A 27,750-nucleotide genomic window follows, 5' to 3' on the forward strand; every position below is an offset into this window, starting at 1 on the left:
AAGGAAGAGAGACAGGGAGATCCGTTCCTTACCTCAAATTAAAGGGCAGGACTTTGAGGGAACCACCTACAGAGCCTAATGAGTGTCTCTGGCAGTTTGAAGCACACAGGACTGTCGCCAGGCGTGCACCTGGGAAACATAAATCTAGAGGGCTGAGCTGTGGCAAAGGAGCTGCTCTCCTGGAGTCCACCTGGGCAAATGATGCTTCCTTCCAGGGGACCAGGGGAGGTCCCAGAGGGAAAGGGAGTCAGTGTGATATTGCTTAGGCTCTGCTCAAAATGACCTCCTGCAGGGGTGGAGGCCTCAGCAGAAGGGAGCTGGAGGTGAACTGCTGCTCGATACCTCCAGCTGCAGAAGTGTGGGGAAAGGGAAGTTCTCTTGGGAACCCATGGAAGTCCCTAAGAGAGCAATTGGCTTTAACCAGCTGCAAGGTCCAGATAGCACCAGTTTGATCATTTCCACTGTACTGGTCAACCAAGAATTGGGCTAATTCCCCTCCCTAATCCCCCTTTACTATTGTCCCTCCCCAAACTCCAGACCCTGAAGGGGTCAGAAACAGATTAGGAAGAGGGAAGAAGAGAAGAAGGAAGTTGAGAGGAAGAAAGAGAAGAAGCCAAGAACTCTTCTCTTCCTTCACCTTCAATCGCCAGACTTCTAGCCCAGTCAGCCCAAGCCGGAGGAGGGGAGAAACTTCAATGTTCAAGTTCTAATTCTCCGGGACTGCCATTTTAATTTTTGATTGCCATTTTATTTTGTGATTTAAAGAGTAAAGGAGTACTTTTATTACCTCTGAGGGACCACCTTTGTCTTTCCTAGGGGTAAGAAAGAGATAGCCCCTTTGTGCAGATGTGAAGAGACAGCGGGGGTCAAAAACGAACTTGCTTTAAGACTCCATTCTACCATCTTCTCCCTCTCACTCTTCCTCAGTGCGCTCTCTCTCAAATAAATAAATAAAAATCTTTTTTAAAAAAAACTTTTTATTTATTTATTTGACAGAGAGAGATCACAAGTAGGCAGAGAGGCAGGCAGAGAGGGAGGAGGAAGCAGGCTCCCCGCTGAGCAGAGAGCCTGAGGCGGGGCTCGATCCCAGGACTCTGGGATCATGACCTGAGCCAAAGGCAGGTCATGAGCCACCCAGGTGCCCCAATAAATAAAAATCTTAAAAAAAAAAAAAAAAGATTCCATTCTACCAGTCGTTCTTGTTCAATGAAAACATTACAGGCAGAAATAGGAGAAGGAGCCTCCAGAAAAAGAACAGAGGTAGCCATATCCAAGCTTTCTTTGGAAAAGGAGGCAGAGATAAGTACATCTATCCCAGGGATGGGGGCAGTGTGAGGGACACTGTAAATATAGACAGGAGGCTGATCGGAAGGGCCTCCAGTGCAAACTAGAGAGTCATTTCAACATTGAAGTAAAGGGGCCCCTGGCTAGTTCAGTTGATAGAGCCTGTACCTCTTGATCTCAGGGTTATGAGTTTGAGTTCTACATAGGGTGTAGAGATTAAAGAAATCTTTAAAAATAAATAAATAAATAAATAAATAAACATTTCAGAGTACTTTAGTATATATTTTACATAATGAATTTTAAGCACAAGAAATCAGTAAAACAAAGTATTTAAAACATTTCAAATTAAAAAATTCATAATTGTAAGTAAAATATAAATATACTTAATACATATTAAGCATTTTCCAATATAAAAATAAAATGTTGCTTAAAGTTAGCTTTACCCAAAGAAAATTTAAGTAACTTTTTAAAAAAGATTTTATTTATTTATTTAACAGAGAGAGAGATCACAAGTAGGCAGAGAGAAAGACAGAGAGAGACAGGGAAGCAGGATCCCCACTGAGCAGAGCCTGATGCAGGGCTTGATCCCAGGACCCTGAGACCATAACCTGAGCCAAAGACAGAGGCTCAACCCACTGAGCCACCCAGGCGCCCCACATAAAGAAAGTTTAATTGGGATTAAAAATGAAATAAAATTGAGATCTTTTTTTTTTTTTTTAAGTGTTCTTAGTCTCTCAATGATATCACCATTGGGTAGTGAAAAACCCTCCAGTCCCTGAAAGCTTCTTTCTGAATCTATACTGGTTAAGGGAATGATAAGGAGATAATTGTTAAGTTGTTCTTAAATATTTTTCTCTAGCCTATTATCTTCAAACAGTCCTATCTCTTGGGTAATGACTTTGAGGAAATTTGGGAGCAGGAGGCAATGTTTTGTTTCCCTGCAGAAACAACAATTTCTTTTATTGGTAACAAAATATATATATATATATATATATATATATATATATATATATATTTATATTTATATATTTATATATATATATATATTTTTTTTTTTTTTACAAGAAGAAGTATTTCTCAGGGCGCCTGGATGGCTCAGTCAGTTAAGCATCTGAATCTATTTCAGCACAGGTCATGATTTCAGGGTCCTGAGACTGAGCCCCTCATGGGACTCCCTACTCAGCAGGGAGTCTGCTCCTCTCATTCTCCCTCTCCCTCTGACCTTCCCCCAGGGCATGTTGTTTGCTCTCTCTCTCTCTCTCTCTCTCTCTCAAATAAATAAATAAATAAATAAATCTTTTTTAAAAAGTATTTCTCATTTGTCATCACTTCCTAACATCATAAAAATAGAGATTTTTAATGCAGATACCATATTAATACTAATAGTGCTCTGTTCATATTCCATCTGTTGGAAAGTCATTGTAATAGACAAGAATTATTTCTTCCCTAGAACTTTGCTTTGTGATTCCTACTTTCTTCTTTTGCTTGAAGCTTGTGGAAGTATAGAAGACAGCCTTCTAAACAAGCTCACCTATATTCTGATTCAAAATTAATGAAGCTTATCTCTGGTATGTCTCAAGACACAAATGATTGAGATTTTTTTTTAAATTCAAAATAATGTTATGACACCAACAGAAACACCAGTGTTCCAGGACTACAAAACATCACAGACACTAGAGTAGTGGACCATTGGACACTGATGCCGCAAATCATTCCATGGCCAATGGAGGGCCAACAAATGTTTTAAACAAGGACTATAGATGTAGAGGTAGACATACTTCATTAGAGTTCAAGAGTTACAGAGAGTATTTAAGCCCACCTCCCTCTACTGAAAGGTGAGCAACTTCACTAGGACCCCCTGACAACGTGCATAGGGGGTCGATTCATGAAAGGAGGAAAGATGGGAGAAAGGCATGGAAGGCATCTCTTGTGTCCCCCCAACCCCCATTCTCCCTTTTTTACTAAGAAGAGCTCTCTGAGTTTTGGAAGAACTGCGTGCACCCCTCGTGGCTCACACAGTTTGGGTGGGTTTGACTTCCCCTTCAACTCCAGGGAAGGTCAGAAATGATTTTTTCAGGAATTAAGGATGTGTTCCAAATCTGGCAAATGAGTTTGAGGCCCAGGATTTCGGTTCACACAGAGGGGGGAAAAGCACGTTGTTTCCGGTTAAGCTGAGTGGGGAAGAGTGAAAACAGCCGTGGCCACTGTCCACCCAGAGGTAGCCTAGCAGTCACCAGTTTGAGAATAAAAGCAGTGGAGTGAGAGATGAAGCTAGAAGCTTTGAAAGAAACCAGAAACCGTCTGTATGTCTTCTCTGGAAAATGTCTATTCATGTCTTTTGCTCATTTTTTACTTAGAAACCAATGTTATCTGTGCTTCTACCCAGCTAAGCCCAAGGCAGTTCTGAAGTTTTCCGTGATGTGGGCTAATTGATTCCTTTTTTCCCTTTTTTCCTGTTAAACTAGCTTGAATCAAATTTTCAGCCACTTGCAACAGGAAGAGTTCTAAATGATATTTGAGAAAATAATTTAATCAATCACTGAAGTAATAACAAGAAGAAAGAGACTTATTGGTGAGAAGTCATGAAGGAAAACCAATGTTCTAGTCTCACATGTTGGATGGATATCATACATGCTCTATAGCACACAAATTACTAACCCTCTCCCCAATATAAGTTTAGCAGTATAATCTGTGGCTCATATTGTCGGTAATTCAAACTACCTCGTAATCCAATCACAATTATATACTTACAATTATACAATTATATTATATATTTATAATATAATACATAATTGACATTATTCTTACTGATGGTTTTTCTCTTTTGCAAGCTTGTGGGACAGATCACTAGGGAAAAAAATTCATTGAAGGTGAAACTATCAATCTTACCTGCCTCGATGTGTATCTTTACCTCTTTTCCTGTCTTAATGGAACAGGTGACCCTTAATGAAAGACACAACCCTTCTGTCTAGGCTGATCTTTTTTTTTAAGATTTTATTTATATATTTGAGAGAGAAGAGAGTATGCACATGAGTGAAGGGGAGGGGCAGAGGGAAAGGAAGAAGGGAAGAAGCAGACTCCCTGCTGAGCAGGGATTTGAAGCAGGGGGCCTTGATGCCAGGACCTTGAGATCATGACCTGAATGAATCAAAAGGAGACACTTGACTAACTGAGCCACCCAGTTGCCCCTCTGGCTGATCTTAATTGGAGCGGTGACACTTCTGTCCAAGGCTGATCCTTCCTCCTTTCTTTATCACAGCTTCTCCCATCTCCTGAGGGATTTTGCTCTATCAGTGATTCCTTTTTGTCTTAATTGTTTCCTCTCCACTGGCAATTTTCTTCCATCTTTATAAAAATTCCCCCATACTAAAATAATGCCCTCCTAGACTCTTCACCAATAGTTCTCAAAGTGTGATCTGAAGAGCTCCTATATCAGAAGCACCTGGGATGCGTCTTTAAAACACAGAGTCCTGGCCCCACCCTGATCTAGTAAGACACATTGGTTCTCCGGAACCTGGCCTCTAAAAAACACTCCAGGTGATTCTGATGCACCACGCAGTTGGAGAAAAGTGTTTAGTTACCTATTCATTACCCAATCTTGTATATACTGTGTATGTTTCACTTTCCTATAGTCCTCAAATCTTCAAAAGTATCAAGCCCAGCACCCCTCCCACACACATACTGATTTGGTAGAAAAAAAAAAAAACATTAAAGGAGAAAATTCCCACACTAAAAATGTAACTTCATTCATACCTAGTCTTTCTACTTTCCCTCCTGTCAACATGGAAAATCCCTTTTCCTTCTGAGGCTAACTATGACATCTGAGTTCATTTTTCATATTTTCCTACCCTTCTAAGCACTTCACTCACTCTTTATCCTGTCTCTTATATTTTTAATCTTTTATATTATATATAATATTATATATGTCTCTTATATTTTTAATCTTTCCTTCTCTAGAGTCTTCCTTTATCATTTAAACACACGAACAGTTGATCCTTGGACAATATAAGGGGTTAGGAGCACCGGCCCCTCCCTCCTAGCATCCGCAGTTGAAAATTCACATATAACTTTTTTAACTCCCCCCAAATTTAACTTCTAATAGCCTACTCCTGACCGGGAGCATTGCTGATAACACAAGCAATCAATTAACACTTATTTTGCATGTTATGTGTATTATGTACCATATTCTTACAATCAAGGTAAGCTAGAAAAAAAGAAAATGATGGCAAGAAAATCATAAGGAAAACACATTCAGTACTGTATTTACTGAAAAAAAAATCCATGTGCCACTATACTCATTCACCTCCTTTTCTCAGCTAAGCTTTTTGAAGATTCTATGCTGACAGCCCTTTTGCTGCCCACTTCTATTTAATTTCCACCCCACTATTTCCTTGAGACTGCTCTCACTAAAATGATCCAAAATTACTTTGTTGTTAAATCCAGTGGACACTCAATCCGTACATTATTGAACTTCTCAGTCCTATCTGACACTGATATCTATTTCCTTCTTGGAACTTTTCTTCTCTTGGCTTCCTTGATATCTCTTTTCTTCCCATCTCTGTGCTGCTCTTTCCCACTCTCCTTCTCAGGTTTCTTTCCCTCTGCCCTTCCCTTAAATGGTGGGCTCCTAGAGTCCTGTCCTAGCCTCCTCTTTTTCTCTCCCCACTCATCCCAAGAATCTTATCCATGCCTATTGTTTCAATTAATAACTAAGTGCAGAAAAGTCCCATGTATAGTTCCTAGTCCAACTCATTCTGAGCTCCTGACCCACATAATCAATTATGTAGAATGCATTTCTACTTAGATGCCTCACAAGTCCCTTATAACATATATACCTTGGTAAATTCCACTCAGCCTCCTTCTAGGTGAATGGCATCCTCTGCAAGCTGCCCAAGCCGGGAACACCTTCCTCCTTTTCTCTCTTGTTAACCCACACCCAGAATGCTTCAACAACCTCCTAACTGACCTTCTCCTCCTTGGCGTCCTTCCAATCCAGGGTGATACCCTGGAAGAGAAGACCACAGTTATACTGGCCATTAGGTCCTAAATATTTGCCATAGGTTAGGTTTGAAATTAGGCTTCGAGCTTCCTGCAACTAAGGCAAAAATGAAGGAAAAGTAATCTTCATCTTTTTTTAATGCTTGTTCTAATGCTAACACATTTCTCTAAAAGACATTTTTCAGGAGGAGATTTATATAGGAGGCAAAAGCAATGAAACGGACAATGTCCTCCACAACATTCCTGTGATAGATCCTACAGTTTCATTCAGCAAGTATTTATGCAATACTTGCTATAAGCCAGGCACCGTGCTCACGACTGCAGATAAAGCAGCAAATGTGGTTGTTTCTTATCTAATCTCACGATTAAAACCAAGTTTTGGCATCATATTAAAAGCGACTCTCTGTACACAATTTGGTGGGAGGAGGCTGGTTTCCCAAGATATCCCTCCATGATGGCAAAACCAGGGACAAAAACAGTAGTTCAGTTCGTCCACCTCCTCTCTCCTCTCCTGGGGCCGTCCCTGGAGCATGATTTCAGGATTTCTAGCCTTTCCTTTAAACTGCCGTTTACCCACACTCCCAGCACCACCACACACCACTTACTCAATATTTACAGGACTCCCCAGTGGTTGTCTCCTATGTGCCGACAAACAGTACTCTCAACTACCACATGGAATCTGTCATTTTCCAACTTACCTGCTCTGGCTTCCTGCAGAGATCTGCTGCTGAGACATCACCAGCACTGTTACCCCACTACACATACATGTCCTATCCAGACAAGCCGCTGCTGTTGCTCATAGAGGTCAGAGGTGCTGCTCGTAATGCTTGACAAATCTATGCTGAGGCTGCCAGGGTGCAGACCTGGGTTGCCTGTCAATTCCTGCCGAAGGTACTGGCACCCGGATGCCAGTGTTACATCACCTTGAAGCTGCTCTGATGTGCTAAAACTCCCAGGGCTCAGGGCCCTTCTGCACAAAAGTTGTACCATGTTTCTGCCGAACTGTTGAGAACAGCTCTCTCTAATCACTGGGATTACATTTCATCACATGGGCTCTGAAGCACTGTTGTCTGAAACTCTTGACGCCTTATTTAGGCTACAGAAAAACAGTTTTCAGTTTGTAATCACATCAGGAAGCACAGGAAGACTCTGAAGAGTGAGTCCATCCATGGGCTAGGCTAGTGGGAAAGCTGTGACAATGTGGAGTGTTCCAAAATGATCCTTTCCCCACAGTAGGGCATTCATAATATTCTATCTTGGTGAACAAGTTTAGACCCCGGGCAAGAGTTGTACTCCATAATTATGTTTTATGTTGTCTTCAAGTTTGGTCCAGTTTGATCCAGGACTAGAATTTAGAAGGTTTTAAGAACTCATTAGAGGACATACATTCAGACTCTTTTCACAAATGTCCCTCCTCTCAACCTGACCTTTGCCTTCAGATAGGCATGGCTGGTTCCATTGTGCCCTGTTTGTTGCAAAGATCTGGAACGCAGGCTTCAAGCAAGCCTACACGCAAGAGAAACCAGACCAACAGGCACCTAAGGGTTGTTTAGTCACTAGACACCCACAGGCAAGACCTGGATTTTTCCACAAGAAATATTGTGGATATGAGTGAACACATCAATGAGCTTAAAGTTCTACATGTTTGCGACAGTTTAGGCCTCTTTAAACTTAGAAGGGGTGTAGTAAGTGAAGATTAAATATAAAATGCCTAGTGCTGCCCTTCGCAAATAATCATCACTCGGTAAACTGGTGTTGGGGCTCTTAGCTTCAGCGACCTTCCAGGACTTCAAGAAAATCTACACACCTTAAATTACTCCCCTTTGCCACCCAGTTCTACCCCAGTCTTCACTTGTCCTACCCTATGGGCCAGGGAAACTGGCGGATTCACTCCTACTACATTGGCCACCAGTCCTTGACTTGCCCTGCTGGTGCTAAGAAGCGAGGTCCACTGTCCCGGGCTACGAAACACCTCTAAAGGGAGCGGGGTGGGGGGGGTGGTGGTGGAGGCGATGTCCGCCGCGCGCAGCCTTGTGGGAGTTGTAGTTCTCAGAACTCAGACTCTCCAAACAGGCGTCACCGCGGCACTCGTTTTCCCATGCTCCCATGCGCGGATCCTCTTGGGACGAGTCCTTGGGTGGGGGAAGAGGTGTGTGGGACCTGGCGGACAAAAAAGTGGAGCGTAGTCGTCTGTGTTCGTGGAGTCTGCGGCCGAGGAACTTAGGGCTGGTTCCCGTCCCTTCGGAGCCCTGAAGGCCAAACTTGGATTCCAAGTTTAAGGTTCCCCAGAAGGTGAAAGATTCGGAGCTGAGCTTCCCCCTGCCGGGTCTGCGGCGGGAGCGGCCAACCCCGACCCGCGTTAAAACTCCCAGGGAGTCCTCGCTTTTCCCACCGCCGCTTCTCCCACCACTCTCCCACTTGGGGGTCTCCCTTAGGGCCGGGAGTCGCTGCAGTCGCTGGATGTGCGCTCCGGCGGGTTCCCGGGAACTTGGGGGCGGCCGCTGAGCCCCGGCGCGAGCGCAAAGTTTGTATTCGCCTTCTGCAGCCTCACGCCCGGGGGCTTCCACCATGATCGGCGGTGTGTTCAGCGTGCGCATGTGGGCGCCGGTGGGCTTCCTGACCTCGCTGGCTTACTGCGTTCACCAGCGGCGGACGGCCCGCGCCGAGCCGCGCAGGGCGGAGAACCAGCATCCCGTCGACCGGAGTCAGCTGGAGTTGAAAATGGTGCAGGTCGTGTTCCGACATGGGGCTCGGAGCCCTCTCAAGCCGCTCCCGCAGGAGGAGCAGGTGAGAGGTTGGCCTGGGCAGGGGTTGGTGGGGGCAAGGACCTCGTGGTCGATCCGGGCAGACCAGACAACCTGAACACTCATCTTTGGAGATTTACCTTCACTGAGCTGGATTCTGGCAGGGTCCAGACCAAGGGAAAACCGCAGTAGCCAGTTCCGCCCTCAGCTCTTGAGCAGAAGCGTTGCTGGCCTGGTACTGCTAGCCCTCTTTCCTCTTAGGACCCTCCATGTGTAAGGCAGCCTTGGAACTTCCATTTGTGGCCTTTGATGGCTATGGTGTAGCACAGCTGGTGACACTTAGGTGCTTATTAAAGCGCCCAGGGATCTTGTTAAAATGAGGATTCCAGTTCAGCAGGTGTGAGGTAGGCCTGAGATTCTGTATTTTAACAGATACTGGGGTGAACTTGAGAACGAAGGTGTAGTGCGTTTCTGTGTGACTGTTTTGAAGGTTGTCAAGAATTGCAGGAACCTTTATGGCAGGAACCAATGTAACTGGGAGCAGGGGTCACAGTGGGTAACAGAGCTCAACACCTTTGGAAACAAATTTTTACAGCCGCTTTCTCTTAGGGTTTGCTGGAGACCATTTGAGATCCCTTGAAGGCTGCTTTTTTTTTTTTTTTTTTTTGTAGTAAGTGCTATATCTGGGGGCTCTCCTTTTCTATTTTGGGTTTCTAAAACTCTTGTGGAAGGGATTTCAGGTAGATAAGCATTTTTAATTGGCTAGTCTTGTGGCTATAATGTCTTAAAATCTACCTGATTTGGTCAGGATAATTATGATTAAAACACAAATAATTAGTTTTTTTCAAGTGATTAACCTTCCTGGCTTTGATTTTTGGGGAGAAGCAGTGAAGGTCTCTGACCTTTGATACCAGGCAGGCCTGTAATTGAAGAATTCTGGCTTCCCAGTGAGGATAAAGAGGCAACCTAAAATCCTCAGGCCCCCTGACTGTAACACTTAACTGTGGAGTGCTTTTGCATTATTAGTCCTCCACGTTAATGTTGGAGCAAGTTCAGCAGACATCTAAACCTGTTATTTGGCATACTTTTCATGATCATAATTGGTTTCCAGAAACCCTTAGGATTGTGTTCTCACACTGTACAATGGAAAATCCAGCTTTTAAAGCTGGTCAGACATGAACTCAAACTTGTAAAGGTCTTACCACATAAATAAATAAATTTTGGCAGGCAGTTAATTCCATTATCAGATTTCTAGTTAGTCTTTCTGAATGGCTATACCACTTTCTAGTATTGGAGTATCTAGTATCCACTTTTTGGTATTGGAGTTTCTTTTTTCCTCTTCTTCCTTCCCCCACCCCTCTTCCTTCCTTTCTTTTTGATGCTTTTTCAATCCCTTACTCTGCCTTTTTGTATTGGGTCACTAAATTTTCCTTCCGATTTTTGTACATAGCTTGTCTCATTTGCACTCTCTTCTCCATTTATTCTTGTTACAGAAACTGGAAAATAATATAGAGGTAAAAGACTCATGTTAAAAAACAAAGTTATCAGTGGTAGCAGGACAATAAAAGTCTGAATGTCTAGGCTTAGACCTAGTATATATATACTCCCTTAAGGGGCTGAGAAAGATTTAGATTCTTACAGGACTTTATCCTGAGCCGGTATATGTGTGATGGGTACCTTCTGCCATTATGTTGGAAGGGGCAGTTTGTAGCTAAGATAGAATGCCATCTTCATTCATCTTCTGTCTGTGTAGCCACAAAATAAGAAGCATCTGAGCCCATGGCCTTGCTTTGCAGTTAGGGAAGGCACATTACCTCTCCTGCCTGTTCACATTCTCAGACTTCAGGCAAATGCATTAGACATCTTTGATTATCTCCTAAAAGTTGTATGCATAAAAGCCGGGGGTGGAACCAAGCCTCTTTCAATTTGGGCTGTGAGCAGGTGTCATCAGCTTCCTGTAATTTGTTTCTGGATGTTTTCTCTCCGATTTTCTTTTCAAGATCCAGTTTGGTAGAGGTTGTTACTGGGATTTTCTAATCTGCTTCTGCTATTAACTGTAGTTAGAAGGACTACCTGGCAACAATTCTGAAACTACAACTGCCTTTGGTAGATGTCTCCAGACTTGTGACTGGTTTATAGATGAACAAAAGTGACAAGTCACTTCATTCGGTTATCTCGCAAATCTTCAGAAAGTAGCATTGTCTAAAATTAGATTTTTTAAAAGTTTTAATTAAATTTATTCATTTGAGAGAGAGAGAGAAAGAGCACAAAGAGAGGGGAGGATCAGAGGGAAAGAGAGAAGCAGACTCCCGTCTGAACAGAGCACTTGACACAGGACTCAATCCCAGGACCCTGGGATCATGACCTGAGCCGAAGACAGATGCTTCACTGGTGTCTGGTGTTAGCCAGACAGGTGTCCCTAAAATTAGATGTCTTATTGAGTTGTTTTCTTTTGGCTTCAGTGGCAGTTGACTTGTCTTCCTCTAGCAGTGCTTGGGAAATAAAGCTCTGGAACTTGATTGGCTCTTTTTTCTGATTATTAGGTTAGATCCAAGTACACATTGACAAGATAAATGAGGCCCTACTTTCAGAGTTCCCTCAGCTCAATTCTAGGCAAGATGGCCTCCAACTTAGGCAGGTTCCTCAGTTTTTTATAAAACAAAGTCCAACTTAGCTCAACTCCACTATTGATAAAGGAACTTGGGTTCCTATTTACTTGATAATGTAGGCAAGGTGGAAAGTATATTGACAGTCTTACTGTTATTTAATACTTACCCGAAGCTCAGCTAAGAAGCAGTATTCAGGAAGCAGTGCGTGAAGGATATGCCAGTGAGTCCATTCATTATTCTAGAATAGTGTTCTTAACTTGTTCTTGGCAGGACATTGGATTTAACTGGGGAGCTTTAAAACGCTAAGGCCCAGGTCTCCCTCCTAGAGATTTAATTGGCGCAGAGCATGCAGACATGGCAACAGCCTCTCTGGTGAATCTTTAGAATTATCTGGACTAGGTAGCATTAAAAGAGCTGAGGCCCCACCCCAGGAGATCCAGATGTGATGAGCTCAGGATGGGGCTCAGGCATTAGTTTCTTTTTAAAATCTTTTTTTCATGATGCCAGTGTGCAGCCAAGGTTTAAAACCATTGCTTTATTCTAAAATCTACACCCAGAAGGGTTTTGCTTAGTTTTATGTAGGTTTTTTTCTTTTACCTTTGGAATGTGGCATATCAATCCCAGTATAGTATTGTCTTCACAGAAATGTGCTTTGGTGAGATCCCATCATTCTGTGTTGAGGAAACTGAGAAACAATCCCACAGAACTCATTGCTGTGATACTTCATTATATTACTCTATCCTCCCAAGGACCCTTGGGAGGAATTTGTCTGTTAGCATTAGAAATGGTGTGCTTCTCCCGAATAGTTGTCTTGCTTTTATCTTTAGGCTTGTCTAGCTGATCGAGTTTCTGCTTTACATAAAAGCCAGACGGCTTAGTGCTGAATCTTTGGCCCACCTACAGTTAAGCATAAGGATCTTTATAGTCTATGTTTTGGAGATACATTATTCTTATGTCCAATTTTTTTGTCCCTATACTTGTTTGCTTTTGTCTTTCTTGCTCACCCTGAATTGGTTGTTTTACTATATTTTAGGTCTTGCTATCATGTACTTTATGTTCTTTTAAAAATGGGGCATAAATAAGTAAGTAAAATTATAAAGTTAGCCTTTGCCACTAACTTGGAAGCTGAAGAGCCAGAACAAGAGTGAGAGTGTGTGTATGGGGTAGACACCATGTGTAGAACTGGTGTATCATCTGTTAAAATTTTGAAAACATGTACCGCAGATTTGACATGACCTAGATTTCCAGGAGTTATCTCCTGGGAAACAGCAAAGATCCTCTGTTGACTGATGTCCTTAACAAGAGGAGATTTTTCTCTCTCTCTTTTCTTTCTGTCTTTCTTTTTTTTTTTTTTTTTTTTTAAAGATTTATTTATTTATTTAAGAGAGGGTATGAACAGGGAGAGGGGCAAAGAGAGAGGGAGAAAGAATCTCAAGCAGATTCCCTGCTGAGTGAGGAGCCAGATTCTGAGACCATGACCTGAGCCGAAGTCAAGATTCAGATGCTTAACTGGTTGAGCCACCCAGGCGCCCCAGGAGATTTCACAGTGAGGCTGACTAGGCCCTGTGGACTTGGTGTGAGGACCTGGACTAAACATTGGACTTACAAGATTGGATAATTCAGCATTGGCTGTAAAAGAGATATGCTGAAGGAGAGTAAAAAGAGATTCCAATTATGGGAATACGCTAGAAGCCCTGGGAACATAAAGGAGGTACCTCAAACTTAAAATGTCCAAAACTGGACTCAGCATGTCACCTGTCTTCTGAGTTGGTCTTAGTTTTTAGTCACGGAGGATGTCTTGTCACCTTAGACACCCAGGCTTAAAATCAAAGGAAGTTTTTTCTTTATTCTCTCTCATTCACCTACCAACATAGGCCCCAGATAAAATTTGATGGACTCATTTGCCAGGTTTGACTCACATGTCTTGCATCTACCCCTTCTATTCCTACTGCCCTAGATGAGGCCTTAGGCCCTCATCAGCTCCATTGCAGACATCTTGAAATTGCTTCTGCATCAGTCTTCCCATTCCAGTAATGGTCTAGGCTGTTGGTTTTCAAACTGTTCTTTGGAGCCTGTAATCTAGAGAGATGCCTAGTGGCTGGGGCTCTGTACTCCCACTCCTACTTCAACTGGAGGAACTCCATTTTTTGGCTTTTTATATGGAAAACTAAAGTCAAATTCTATTTGGTATTTGCTAATGAAAAAATCTGAAGGGGCGCCTGGGTGGCTCAGTGGGTTAAGCCACTGCCTTCGGCTCCGGTCATGGTCTCAGGGTCCTGGGATCGAGTCCCGCATCGGGTTCTCTGCTCAGCAGGGAGCCTGCTTCCTCCTCTCTCTCTCTCTGCCTGCCTCTCTGCCTACTTGTGATCTCTCTCTGTCAAATAAATAAATAAAATCTTAAAAAAAAGAAATAAGAAAAAATCTGAAAACTGGTCCCAGGTTGAGGCAAACCAAACCACTTCTTTCCTATATGCATTCTTCACCATCTCTGTTTTGCTCAAACTTCTACTGATTTTGGAATTCTGAATACCACCCTCTCCTTACCTACCTCTCATTCTCAAGTCCACATCTTTGCTTGTCTAAATCCTCTTCACTTCAAAGGCCATTCTTTCGTGAAACTTCTTGAATTCCCAGCCAGGAGAGAAGGTCTTTCTTGTCTTTGAGCTACTAGTGGTCTTCATCTGGTTTCTTGTAGGACATAGTTTATTTTAGTGCTATCATTTATATTCATAGCTCGCTGTCTCTACCGACCTAAAAACCCAGAAAAGGCAGGGTCCTATTATCTCCGTCTTTGTGTCTTCCACAAGGTCGGGAGTTGTTAATTGTACCTACTGTGTGCCAAGCCCTTTGCTAGGCTTTCAAAATACAGGAGTAATAGACAACCTCATCTCCGTTCTCAGAGCAGGACTACTGAGCAGGACAGACTAGTAGTAAAGGAACTCTTCTAATCCAGTTTGGTAAAGGCTACCAAAAAGGGCCACTGAGGCTGCATTGAGAGCGTGGGACATGGTCACAGCTTCTGGCAGCATTGAAGCCATCTTGTGGAATGAGCAGAAATCTTTCCAGACGAAAGGAAAAGGAAAATTTCACGTAGAAGAAACACGCGGTTGAAGGCCAGGAAGTGTGAGGATTGGTGAATTGGAGACAAAGTTATATGGTTAGAGACTAAGTCTGTAGGACTGGGAAGAAATGGTGAGGAGACAGAGGGAGGGGCAGAGGCCCTTGTGAGCCCTTAATGGATTTATGCAGGGAAGTTATGGGATCAGAACTTTGAAAGGAGCCACGAGTAAAAGACAGTGGGGAGAAGGTCTGTGTTCTGAACACCCAATCTTCTGATACCAGTTGCTGTAACACCTGGCTGCAGGTGGGAGTGAGACAGTGCCTTTTGAAAGAATGGAGGGCTTCCTGAAAGGAACCTGGGATTCCCAGTGGTGCTCTTCTGCTCTTCTGGGCTGTTTCTGGGAGGGGCCAAGATATGATGATCCATGACAGAGTTAAGTTTTCAGATGTTAGTTTTAAAACAAAACAAAGTGGTGGGGAATAGAGTTAAATATTATTCTTGTGATTTTTTTTTTTTTTTTTTTTTTAATCAGAGAGAGAGAGGGGGAGAGAGTGAGCACAGGCAGACAGAATGGCAGGCAGAGGGAGAAGCAGGCTCCCTGCTGAGCAAGGAGCCCGATGTGGGACTCGATCCCAGGACGCTGGGATCATGACCTGAGCTGAAGGCAGCTGCTTAACCAACTGAGCCACCCAGGCGTCCCTATTCTTGTGATTTTAAGTGCTGTAGTAATTCAGATGAGAAGACAACATGCTAAAAGCTGGAGTAGTCAGTGATGGAAAGTAAGACTTGAGCTATCATTGGACCTTGAAGAGAAGCTGGATGGGCAGTAGGGACAGGAATCTGTCCAAGCAAAGGAAGCAAGCTAAAAGAAGATGCAGAGGAAGCAATGAGTATGGTCTGGTTTGGAGAGGAGAGTGGCATAGTGACAGTACAGCTGGGGACAGGGGCTGGGCCAAGGTATAGAAGTTGTGGAAGGCCAGGTGGCCAGGTGTTTATCTCTTGAAACATTGGGAAAAAGCTATTGATAAGATGGAAGTGGCTTAACAAGATTCATGGAGGGGGGTAGATAATCTGTGTAATAAGGTTTTACACTCTGACAGAAAAAAGAAGGACCCTTGGGAGTGACTTTTTTCTAGCCAGTGATCAACAGAGTCTAGTGCATGGCTGGTGAAGCAGTAGGGGAGAGCTGGAAGTTTGAGTTTTGGGGCCTAGCAGAATTATGGCATCATTGTGAGTGACGTAGTATGTTGAGAAGAGGAGCTGGTATATGGGAAGAAGAAAAGACTTTTGTTTTTAAATTGAAGTCATCACATCTGACTCAATGAATGTAAGAGTTTCATGGGCAGTTGGAGCTCTGAGACCTGTGGCTACTGGTGATGTTTGGAAGCCATTATAGTACAATGGAGCAGGAGCCACATTGCAAGGAGAAAAGGAAGATGGTGAAGAAGTGAAGGTTTCTTGGGGGCAACTACTTGTTTGAGAAATTGGATGAAAGGAAGGGAAATAGGTGGTAGTTAGAAGGGACATTGAATAGAGCCTTTAAGGGTGGGGAGCCATAGAAGCCTGCATGGGGTTGATTCCTAAAAAATTCTTACAAGTATATGCTCACTGAGATTATATTATGCTCATTCATTTGTTTGTTCATTCATTCACCGAGTGTTTGCATACCAGGCATTCTGGCCATTTCTCCCCTTTACTGCAGTCTGGGCTTCGTGCCAGAACAACATCTTAACAGTGAGTACTAGTGGAGCAATAACAGGACTTGAGCGAGGTTCGGCTGGAATAATCAATTACAGTCTTTTCTTCCCTTAATTGGAGCTAAAGTTTCTTTCCTTCCCATGGGAAAGTTGTGGGTGATTCCAGCTATGTCTTCCAGGTGGTGCTGGGTATTACTAAGTTTCAAGAGCCTTTTAAACAATGTGTTGTTTTTTGTGGTCACAGCAGGCAGAGTGGAATCTCCAGCTACTAGAGGTCCCACCCCAAACTCAGTTTGATTACACCGTCACCAATCTCACTGGTGGCCCAAAACCGCATTGTCCTTTCGACTCTCAATACCGTGAGACCAAACTGAAGGTGAGCAATGCTTCCCTCCTCTGGGAAGCCCACTATAAAGTTTCCATGGTTCTCTCTGGGCTGAGTTTAGCAGGCTGTGAGGTATTTTCGTTCTTCTTTATGTCTCTGCCCCACATTAGGGGGGCATGTTTGCCGGACAGCTGACCAACGTGGGCATGCAGCAGATGTTTGCCCTAGGAGAGAGGCTGAGGAAGAACTATGTGGAGGACATCCCCTTTCTTTCGCCAACTTTCAATCCAATGGAGGTCTTGTGAGTCACTCAAAAAAGGGGTGTTGCACCCAGTTTAAGGTCTTAAGCATGAGGAAACCCATACTGACCCCCCAGATGGTTCCTGTTCTCACCCAACATAGTTTGGGGCAGTTACCTTGTATAATAGGATCCTGTGAACATGTGGTTGATGGAGGTGACATTCATTGGCTTTTGGGTCCCTTGGGGCAGCCATCCCACAGAGAGATAAAGGATTATTCCCAGCCCCATAGCTCCCCCTATGTGATCTTAAAGCCTCCTAGGTGCTCTGTAGGATAGGGTAGTATATATACTTGAATCTTCCTTTTATGAATGTCTCTGCCTTTTTTTTTTTTCTTCCAGCGTTCGTTCCACTAATATATATCGAAATCTGGAGTCTACCCGGTGTTTGCTGGCTGGACTTTTCCAGTGTCAGAAAGAAGGTTCGAGTTCGGAGTCTAGAAGTCAGCCCCTATCCCAGAGGACCTTTCTTCTTGCTTCCAAAGCCCTCCCCACCCTCTTCCTTGGTGCTCTTCCTTTGGTTTCTCTCCTGCACATGTGGCTTCCATGCTGTACCTACTGTAGTGGGCTGTCCCTTGTCTGGCCTTCCGCTGCCCTTGCCATCTGTCCTCCACACCTACAGTGATGTGTCAGCCACTCTGATGTGCCCGTGGCTCCTGACTTCTCCTCTTAGGCTTCTCCACAGGCTGCATGAGGCAGCCCTAGCCAGGTCTTGTGAACAGTGTTGGGGCTTTTTGCTTAGGTAAGACGCTACTGAAAAGGAAGGCAGGCAGGAGGGATACTTAGCTGGGACCCAAGCCTGCTGCTATTGCTCTGGTCTTGGTTATAATCCACAGCCTGACCCAGATGGTATTAACAGTATTCTGTTCAGTCTTGCCTCACTGAGAAGGTCTAGTGAGTTGGGGTTTTGACGTGTTCAACCCGTGAATGATCACAGCTAATAGTACTCAACCTTTCACCACTGAGGACCACATTTATTATTTTCCCTCATGGATCTCATGTCTTGAGGCCCTTTGACTAGCAAATGGAACTGCATTTTGTCATTTGTACTTGATTCAGATTTACATTTAATTGCCGGTCTGAGTTTCATATCAACATGACCTCACCGATATTAAAATACTAAAATGGTGCCATAAGGCAAAGGTTCTTGCTTCACTTCTTTAGCAGTATCTCAAATAGATAAAAATTTCCGTCGGCTTTTAGAAAAATAAACTATGTAAAATAATAGAAACCTCCAGGCCAGAAGAGGCTGGCCTTACCCCACTCTGGGTTGGGTACAGCTGCCAATTCTGGCAGCAGTTGGATGCCGAACATAGACAGCATGTGTCTGCCGAACATAGACAACATAGAGCAGAGTGTGCTGCCCTTACTTCCTAGAGGCTGCTGGACTTCTGAAAACTCTTCGCTTGCCCATCTTCTAAAAGGCAAATGTCCTCTCCTCAGAAACAGCGGAAGTATGATTGGAGTAGCAAAGCTGTTTCTTAGAGGCAGCCTGACTTACCAGCAGGCCTCAGACTGAGACTGCCCCACATTCCCAACAGGGAGGGAAGTGGTAGCCTCACTAACCACTGGACCCAAACATCCTGGGACTCTAATTTGACCGTGTATCAAACCTTTTTTTTGATTGCTTTGTGTATACTAACCTGTTTAATTCTTTTTAATAACCCTACGAGGTAGGTAATATTATTCCTAATTTACAGATAAGAGAATTAAGGCACAGAGAGGCTAAATGACTTTCCCAGGGCCACAAAGCTGGTAAATGGTGGAATAGGGATTCAAACTCTGGCAGTCTGGTTCCAGAATCCATACTCTTCACCTTTATGCTGTGCTGTTCAGAGGACGCACATATTTGGAGAGGGCCTCTGGTCATTTGCTCAACAAAGTGTGTCTGAATTTTGATATTATGGTAAAGTTACCATATGCTACTGGAGTTTTAACTATCAACAGTTGAGAACAACAACTCTTTGGGGTTTAGATTCACCACCCCACATACTGACTTCAGTGAGTTCCAGAGAGCTGCTCATAGAAGTTATTTCTTTTGCCATCAGAGGTCAGGCTTGATTTGAGTGGAAAGGAAAGCTACCACAGGCCCTTGCCATATCTGGCACAGAGCAAAGCATGGGAAGGTGTTAGAGCACCTTGATGGGAGGGGATAAAGGTACTTGTAAGCTCTGAGCAGCAGCAAGCTACTGGAAGGTATACAGTTGACCTTTGAACAACATGGATCCAAACTGCATGAGTCCACTTACACACAATTTTATTTTTTTATTTTTTGGTAAATACAGTACAGAACTACAAATATATTTTCTCTTCTTAGGTTTTTCTTAATCACACTTTCTTTTCTCTAGCTTACTTGATTGGAAGAACACAATGTATAATACATATACAAAAGATGGGTTAATCACCTATTTATGTTATCAGTAAGGCTTTCAGTCAACAGTAGGCTGTTAGTAGTTAAGTTTTTGGGGAATCAGAAGTTATATGTGGATTTTCAACTGTTGGAGGGGGAGTTCAGTGACCCCAACCCTCAGTTGTTCAAGGGTCAACTGTATAAGAAACTTTGTTTGTAGCCTAATGTGTGTCTCTTGACAGTTCATCTAGAAACCTGGCTTTCCTTTTGGGCAAGGCTCTGGGGCTGACAGGTCTTGTGACCTTATGGTCACCTTTCTTACATTATCATGTGCTGAGTCATCGTATTGGTCTAGAGGATTGGACTTTGAAAAGCTGGAAAGTCACCTAGTTCTGATAGAGTTGGGGATGGCCTGTTCTTTGTTAGAATGCCTGAAGGCAGGAATCTTTGGGAACGGGTCAGGAAAGTGCCAGTCTGATCCAGGTCTGGGCCTGCTCTAGTCTATATGTGGCCCAGTAGGAGGGGCTGTGCCAGATAGACAGGCTGCTTTTTGCTTTCTGTCTTTCTCAGACCACAGGAGAGCTCCTGTTGGCAAGGCCAGGGCATGTTGAAGTTAGTAACCTGGATGGTCTGCCTCCTCTAGCAGAGAGGAGAAGACAGGGGTGGGGATGCTGGGTGAACAAGCTAAAGCCTCTTCCTGCCTGCGCTCCCACCTTCCCTCCAGGACCTATCATCATCCATGCTGATGAGGCAAGCTCAGAAGTCTTGTACCCCAACTACCAAAACTGCTGGAGCCTGCGGGAAAGAACCAGGTAACTGCCCTGGCACCTTGCTCACCAGTTGGGGACAGACAGCCTTTTATTCTCGCTGGCAGCCTGTGCCTGAACTCAGGCCCTGCCAAGGCTTACCAGGTTGGTGGATAAGGGTGGGAAGGATTGCTTTACATTAAGGCTTGACCTTGCTGTCCGGGAAAGGAAGAAGCTCTTTTTCACAGTGACAAGCTCATAGTGAAGGTGCAGCAAGCTCTCTCCAGCCACATCCCGGGCCGGAGAGATGGTATGTACAGCCTGAGCCTGGTGCGCCTTAGAAACCATTGTCCTTGTGACTATCATGGGCTCAGAGAGGGCAGATGAAAACACCAACAGGTTAAGTAAAAGGTGATTAAGTCAGTGGTTGGACTACAAATCCATATTGGCAAGCAGAAGACACAGATTTCCCTTCTCTTACTAATTTACTGCCTTGCAGAAGAGATTGGTTTGGACTGATGACACTTTTCAGTGTTAAGATATTTCTGGGCCACCCGAAGTATGTGTTCCACAGAAGAGAGAGAAGGTTGTTTGCAAGCGGACCTAGGCTGCTGTTGTATTGTTTTTGGTGGAATGGAAGAAGATGCTAGAGTGGAATCTGGAAATTCAGGCTTTTATTCTGGCCCTAGTCTCTGCTATCTTACTTTCTTTCTTTCTTTCTTTTTTTTTAAATTTCTTTTCAGCGTAACAGGATTCATTGTTTTTGCACCACAGCTGTCTTACTTTCATAGGTCATGTGAACTCCTAGAGCCCCAGTTGACTCGTATAAAATGGGAATACCAACTAACTCCAATGTTTTGTTATTGAGGAATGAATGAGATCCCAATTGATGAATGAGATACGCTTTGTAAACTGTGTATTACTCTACAATATACAGGATTACTTTTTATTATTTTGCAGAGGCCGGAGGCAGGCTGCTTCTTTGCAGCCAGGAATCTCAGAGGATTTGCAAAAGGTGAAGGAAGGAATGTGCATCACCAGTAATGATGGAGTAGACTTCCTCAGCCTCTTTGACAATATGGCTGCTGAGCAGGTCGGATAACTGTTCTCCTCCAGCCCCTGGGGGTGGGGGTGGTCAGGGATAGGCACCTAGGCAGGCTGGCTTCTGAGTTAGAACTGGGTAGAGGGGAGTGGGTGGAGGCTGCTGTGGTAGGACTTATAAGTGGAATGGCTGTCAGAACTGAGGGCTAGGCCACAATCAGGGAGGAGTCCTCATTTGGTTAGGCGCATGGATATTTAACTCTAAATCAGAATTTCTTAAGGCGTGTTCTCCAGAATACCGGTGATGTAAGTGTGAATATTTTGGGCAGGCAGGGGTGGGGTGGGTGACGGGTAGCCGGGGTTGTCTGAAAGTTTTGGAATCCGTATTATATCACTTTTTGGAGAGTCTGTATGCACTGAAGCATATTAAAGAATCTAAGCAGTAAAGAAAGCTGGTCAGTCTTTAAATCTATTTCCCCCAAACTTACTTAGCCTAGAATCTTTTTTCATCTAATAAATATTGAAGACCACACGATGTGAAAGTCTTCTGCAGATTCAAAAGCCAGACTCCCAAAGGTGCAGTGTAGCCTGGATCCTCCTTCCCTCTCTTGTCAGGATGACAGTGTGCCCTGAAGGCAGAAGGGTCCTGTGCTTGTGGGTAAAATAGGAATATGGTTATAAGATGAGGGGGTTTATATAAGGTATTTACGTGGCATACTTTGTAGAAAACCATTTTGGGGAAAATGAAAGTCGTGTAGAAATTTATGAATTCCTTACTCTATATTTTATTATATTTTATGGTTTTAAAAAATACAGATGTTTTCAATAGGTGGGGAGCCATCAGAAGGGGAGGAAAAACAGCTCTTTTTCTCCCCCTTGAGCCTTCAGATCTCTAGGAATTGCTTCAGAAGGGCCTTGGGACGTAGCTTTTGGAACTGTTAAGTCCCTCCCCAGGAGAAGATAGGCCCCCGAAGGTTGTGTGAAAGACACGCAGCTGCCAAGTGCAGTGAGCGAGAAGTGTTTCTTTGTAAAACTGTCCCCGTGGTCCTTTCAGGTGCACAACCTCCTGAGCTGCCCCACGCTGCAGAGATTTGCACGGATGATTGAGCAGAGAGCAGTGGACACAGTCTTGTACGTTATGCAGAGGGAAGACAGGTGAGCAGCCTCGTCAGCCGCCCGCATCAAATCATGCTTGTCCAGGCCTCTCAGCCTGTGGGCATGGGGTGGGGGCGGGGGGCGTCCCCTGGCCTGCTCACACCTGCCAGCTGGGTCTCTACCTGTGCTGAGGTAGAAATCACTATGTTCTGCTGGCCTGCTGAATGGATACAGCACTAAGTCCTTAGCCTTTGGAGCGGGGACTGGTGCCATGGGGCTTCTGTTCGCTGTTATACAGAACCAGGAGCCACCACTCGGCTGAGTTTCTCTTAAATCACTGACTTCCTCCCCTTTGGCTTTACCTTTCAAAGGGCTTGGGTTGGGAGAGCTGATGGAAGACTACTGACTGCTCACTTTGTTCATCAGTCTACAGCTTACAAGGCATTTCCCTGATCTCGCTCCAAGGGAAATGTCATTATCCCTGACCACGGCTGAGTCTGCCTTTATAGATGAAGAAACGGCCTGGGTGATGCGGGCTTTCTCACCTAGGCTTGGCTAGCATGTGGCAGAGCTGGGACACAGACCAGATCTTCTGGCAGTCCTGTGTTTTTTATGTTGTTGGGACTTAGGGCTTTGTTTTCGGAAGGTCCGTTTCTTGTCTCCCAGAGGGGAGTTCCTCTCTTATCAAATGAAACAAAACAAAACAAAAGAAAACACGTTCTTTGATTGGTTAAGAAACATTTGGCTTGCACTTAGAATAAGTAAGTTGATAGAGGAGGCGATGGGAAAAAGAGGATCAGGCCGGGGGAGAAAAAAAGGATCAGTCCTGGGGAGGAAAAAGCAGCTAACATGTCGAGAATTTTCAGGGCCTGGTACCATAAGAGTAAGATTAACCTCTGGCTGCTTCTCTCCTGCTCAGTGTCAGTGTGTCCAGAAGGCTCCTGCCATGCCACCCAGCTTGCGACTACTCACTGTGATTTTTGCTCCCTTGCTTCATCTGTTCTTGAAGTAGCCCCACCAGACAGACCTAAATTGTCACACACAGTCCTCCCCTACACACACACACACACACAGGGCGTAGGTACTTTAAGCTTCTCAATCCACGCATTATCTGTTGCAACTATTCATCCCTGTCCGTGTGGCACAGAAGCAGCCATAGACGACATACAAACAGCTGGGCACAGCTATATTCCAGTAACACTTTATTTATAAAACAGGCAAGTGGCTTGGATTTGGACAATGGCCATAGTTTTTCTCCCCCGTGTAAAGCATTTTAAATAAGATCTGATTCTTCTTTCCATTTCGGTTAGCCCTGATTTCGCAAAACTGATGTTTCTTCAGGGACGAATTAGAAGGCCTCACAGTGCCATCCCAACTTGGCCTGGCCTACGTACATTCTTCTGGAAAGTATATGTTGCATGTGCTTTGGTTGCCTACTCCTCATCCACTGCTTCAGCGTTCCTTGACTTAGAAAGTTTGTCCTTTATTTACCCAGTCATCATGAAAGAAGGATTGGTCTAAGCCGGTCATGATGACCCCACTCCCTTTGGTCCATGACTGGGCTCTGGGAATTCTGGAAGAAGTGTTTTCCTCATCTTTGATCAAAGGGGAGAGGCACCAAAGCCAAGCCTTTTGGATGCTCGCCAGCACAGCTCCCTGCTTTGTTTAACACTGGGATGACAGGCGTGGAGTTGCGGTAACTGCCTTGTGATCCTAAAGTGGCAAAGCCGAGGGTGAAAGTGGCAAAGCCACAGCACCAGCCCTGCAAGTGAGCACTGCCACTGAGCTCTGTGTCACACCACATAGATAAGACGGGTCCCCGCCGTCCAAACTCCAGAGAAGTGGGGCTGGTCCCTGGGAAGCAGAGTTCAGGATGCTCTTCCTTCTGATTGCTTGTCTAAGGGCCTTCTGTAATTCTTGGAATAATTAATTAATTGATTAATTAATTATTGAAATAGCCTGTCCTTCCCAGCTTTTTTCTTTTATTCCTGGAGGCCTAGTTCTTCATGACTAATCCTGGGTACCAGTCCATTACAGCCGTGTTTGTACCAGGTCTGTGCCCTGGTGCTTTTGTTGTTGGAAGTCTCTGTGTGCACAGAACCCTCAAACTGAAGGTGCCATTTCTCCCCTTCCTGCCTGTTGCTGTCCCTCATGCATTTCCTGTCATCTTCTCAGCTCTTTCTGATTGGGCTTCTGAGGTCCTGTATGCCAGTGCCCACTGGCAGCTCCAATGTTGTTTGCTTGCCATAGGGAAAGCCTTCAGATGGCCGTAGGCCCACTCCTTCATATTCTGGAGAGCAACCTGCTGAAAGTTGTGGACCCTGCCACTCCAGCAGACAAGACCAGGTACTGCCACAGCAACTCCACTTTGTGCAGCTGAGGCCAGGAGGGGCCTCTGGCCGTGGGGAGGGAATTCTGGTTTTAGGTGGGGCAAGAACCAGGCTGACAGTGCAATTGTTAAAGAGGCCAGGAGTCCCAGAGATATTCACAACATTGTTACCTTTCTTTCTGTGGCACCCATCCTACCATGGTTTGAAATTTTTATGTTAACAGGAAAAAGCCTGTATTTGTTTTTTTTCTTTTCTTTTTTTTTTCTTTTTTTTTTTTTTTTAACTAACTGAACATATGTGAAAGAGTAGCTGATTATGATGTCACATGGACACACATAATAGATGGTTTTGTTCGAACACCTTCACTGAGTGTAGAGAAGGGTATGTTGGAAGTAACTTCTGAACGTTCAGCGCCACTTTTGTAGTGCCTGGAACCCCAGTTAGGGACACAGATTTGCAGTGTTATGTGTCCTGGGCCCTGACGGAGCAGAGCATGGTCCACGGATGAGAAAGAGAGATTGTACGATAGCTAGAAACTCACGAGCCTGAGAACAGGAGAGGCCGGTGAGGTGCAATAGGAACATTCAGGAACTTTGGGCCAGATTTATTTATTTTTTGGCCAGATTTATAATAGCAGATTGTGCCCATGTCCTTCCCTATCCCTCTCAGCACCTGCAGTGACAGTATATTTCTAACCGGTCCTTGTCGCCTTGCCCCCCTTGCCTTGTATCTGTAGAATACTAGTGCTACTCCTCTAGTTTAGGAGTGAACACATAAAATCCTTGATCTTTCCAAAGAGAGAGATACAGGGGTTGGGCAGATAAGATTAAAATGGCTCCATTTTTACTGATGAAAGCCATTTGGAGACTATGTTGAAGGCCATACAGGCTTCTTAATATTCCTTTGAAATGAACTTAATTCCCCCAAACTACAAGCTTCCCAACAAGGAGGAGAGCATGCTCTACTAAACTCATCACATGGCTGAGCATAGGAAGAACATTTGCCACAGGCAGGCAGATCCCAAGGAGGGAAGGGAGAGGTAGGGCCAAGCCATACATGCTTAGTCTCTAAAGCTCACCTGGGGAAGAATGAGTGGGTGGGTGGACAAGCAGATGGGCAGGAAGGGACCAGGAGAGCTACTCTAGTGGGGATCCCTCCTCATAAAAACATGGGAGTGGGAATAATGTCTCCCCCCCCACCATCTCTTTCAAAGAAATTTTATACCAGGCTCACTGACTTCTAGATGTCACCTGATTTCCGGGTCAAGTGTTTCTTACTCAGGAGGCAGGCAGTGTCCTGGCCTCCAGAGTCCTGAGGTAAAGGACTGTGGACTATCTTCTCCTTGCAGAAAGCTGTACCTCTACGCAGCTCATGATATGACCCTCATGCCTCTCTTAATCACCCTGGGGATTTTTGACCACAAGTGGCCCCCATTTGCTGTTGATCTGACCATGGAACTCTACCAGCATAGGCAATCTAAGGAGTGGTTTGTGCAGCTCTATTACCGCGGAGAGGTAAGTCCTGTGAGGTGCAACTGGGTGGTAGCTAGGCACCCTCCCTCCAACCCACCCATCTGCTTTAGCACCAAATCCCCCTCCTTGGGCTCATGGGAATCTCCTTGGTACAGTCAGCTCTGTAGATCCAATGGAATGACTCACAACCATGACCAGGGATACGGCAGAACTGGACCTGTGGTGGCAGGTTGAGATTTGGGCCTTATGGCATGTCTGCTACAGACTGCTTCTAGAAAAGGGACTGCCCTCCTCTTCCCCTGAGTGTCTCTGTCAGGATATAACACCCTGACTGGGAGGCCTGTTTTGAAAGTGAATGATGGTGTCTTTGGGAGGCAGTGTGCGTTGTCGGTGTTGTGGGGGCTTTGGCCACACTGCGGGCTGCTATCTAGGGCACATGCTAGAGCACCCCCCAGAGATTAGACCTTTCGCTCTCCCAGCTTAGGGGTGTAATGTGACTGTGTCTCCCCAGTCAGCTCTGCAAGCAGTTCTTGAGTAACAATAAGCAGGGCATGGTGTTCCTACTCTGGAAGCTGACCAGGTGGTAGGGCCTTCTCAGCTGCTCTATGTGTGCATACGCACTCCATTGGGTCAAACCTCTCAGACCTCTGGGCACAGGGGAAGATGTGGGCTGGGGTCCTTAGGGGCCTGGCTGAGTTTTGTCTCTTCCACAGGAGCAGGTGCCAAAAGGTTGCCCTGACCGGCTCTGTCCTCTGGACAAGTTCTTAAACACCATTTCAGTTTATACCTTGAGCCCAGAAAAATACCACACACTCTGTTCTAAAGTCCAGGTGATGGAACTTGGAAATGGAAAGTGACTGATTTCTACAAACAGGATGTTAGTTTTTCAATAAATGCCTTTACACACTGCTCTGGCTGTCATGTTTGGGGAAGACAGGAACAAGGGTTAATGTATTTTAACAAGGGTTGTATTTCCTTGCTGTGGTCATACCAAGGTCTCTTCTTGAGAGGAAGAGAGGTGTTGAGACCAAAGGGACATTTCCTATTTTGTGGCTTGATTTCCATGCCCGGAAGCCTCTGCTGTGCTTCAGGCTGGGGCCATCAGGACCTTGCAGAATTGTGTTGCCTCTGGGACTTAAGTTCTTTTTTTCCTGTCTTCATTTCACAAACATATGTTGAGCACCTACTAAGTAGTAGACATTATAAAAATGAAAAGGTTCTGCCAAGCTGTTTCAGCCTTGTGGGAGAGGCAGATAAGTCAGTGATGACAATGCAGTTGCAGTATGTTTTATTCTGTGATAAGGTGCATCAGGGGCTATTTGGGTACAGAGATTACCCCCCAGCCCCAGCCGGCAGGAGCCAGTGTGAGGTAGGGGGGAGCAGTTTAGAAAGGCTTCTAGGGGTGCACCTGGGTGGCTCAGTTGGTTGGGCGACTGCCTTCGGCTCGGATTATGATCCCGGAGTCCTGGGATCGAGTCCCACATCAGACTCCCTGCTCGGCAGGGAGTCAGCTTCTCCTGCTGACCTCTCTCCTCTCATGCTCTCTCTCTCTCTCAAATAAATAAATAAAATCATTAAAAAAAAAAAAAGTCTTCTAGGGAAATTCCATCCTGATCTGAGTAGGAAAGGTGAGTAGGAGTTAACCAGGTAAGCAAGGATAGGGTGTTGTGTGTAGGTAGAAGGTGAGCTTGAAGGTTAGG

The 27,750-nt window shown here is 44.7% G+C and overlaps 1 protein-coding gene across 2 annotated transcripts; it reads left to right on the plus strand.

Moving 5' to 3' along the window:
* The first annotated feature begins 8,376 nt into the window (after positions 1 to 8,376).
* On the plus strand, positions 8,377 to 26,959 carry ACP6 (acid phosphatase 6, lysophosphatidic). 2 transcript variants are annotated; one of them, XM_032302375.1, is made up of 11 exons: positions 8,377 to 8,574; positions 8,828 to 9,069; positions 16,638 to 16,769; positions 16,889 to 17,019; positions 17,359 to 17,438; positions 20,091 to 20,178; positions 21,073 to 21,205; positions 22,208 to 22,308; positions 24,499 to 24,594; positions 25,927 to 26,092; positions 26,764 to 26,959. In XM_032302375.1, the coding sequence occupies exons 2-11, from the start codon at positions 8,851 to 8,853 to the stop codon at positions 26,905 to 26,907; spliced, it is 1,290 nt and encodes a 429-aa protein (XP_032158266.1). In that variant the 5' UTR covers positions 8,377 to 8,574; positions 8,828 to 8,850; the 3' UTR covers positions 26,908 to 26,959. The 2 variants fall into 2 exon arrangements, with proteins under 2 accessions (XP_032158266.1, XP_032158267.1); XM_032302376.1 differs by lacking the exon at positions 8,377 to 8,574 and having other exon boundaries at positions 8,595 to 9,069.
* Positions 26,960 to 27,750: the final 791 nt, after the last annotated feature.

This window comes from Mustela erminea, chromosome 10, assembly GCF_009829155.1.
Source record: "Mustela erminea isolate mMusErm1 chromosome 10, mMusErm1.Pri, whole genome shotgun sequence".
Classification (NCBI taxonomy): Eukaryota; Metazoa; Chordata; class Mammalia; order Carnivora; family Mustelidae; genus Mustela; species Mustela erminea.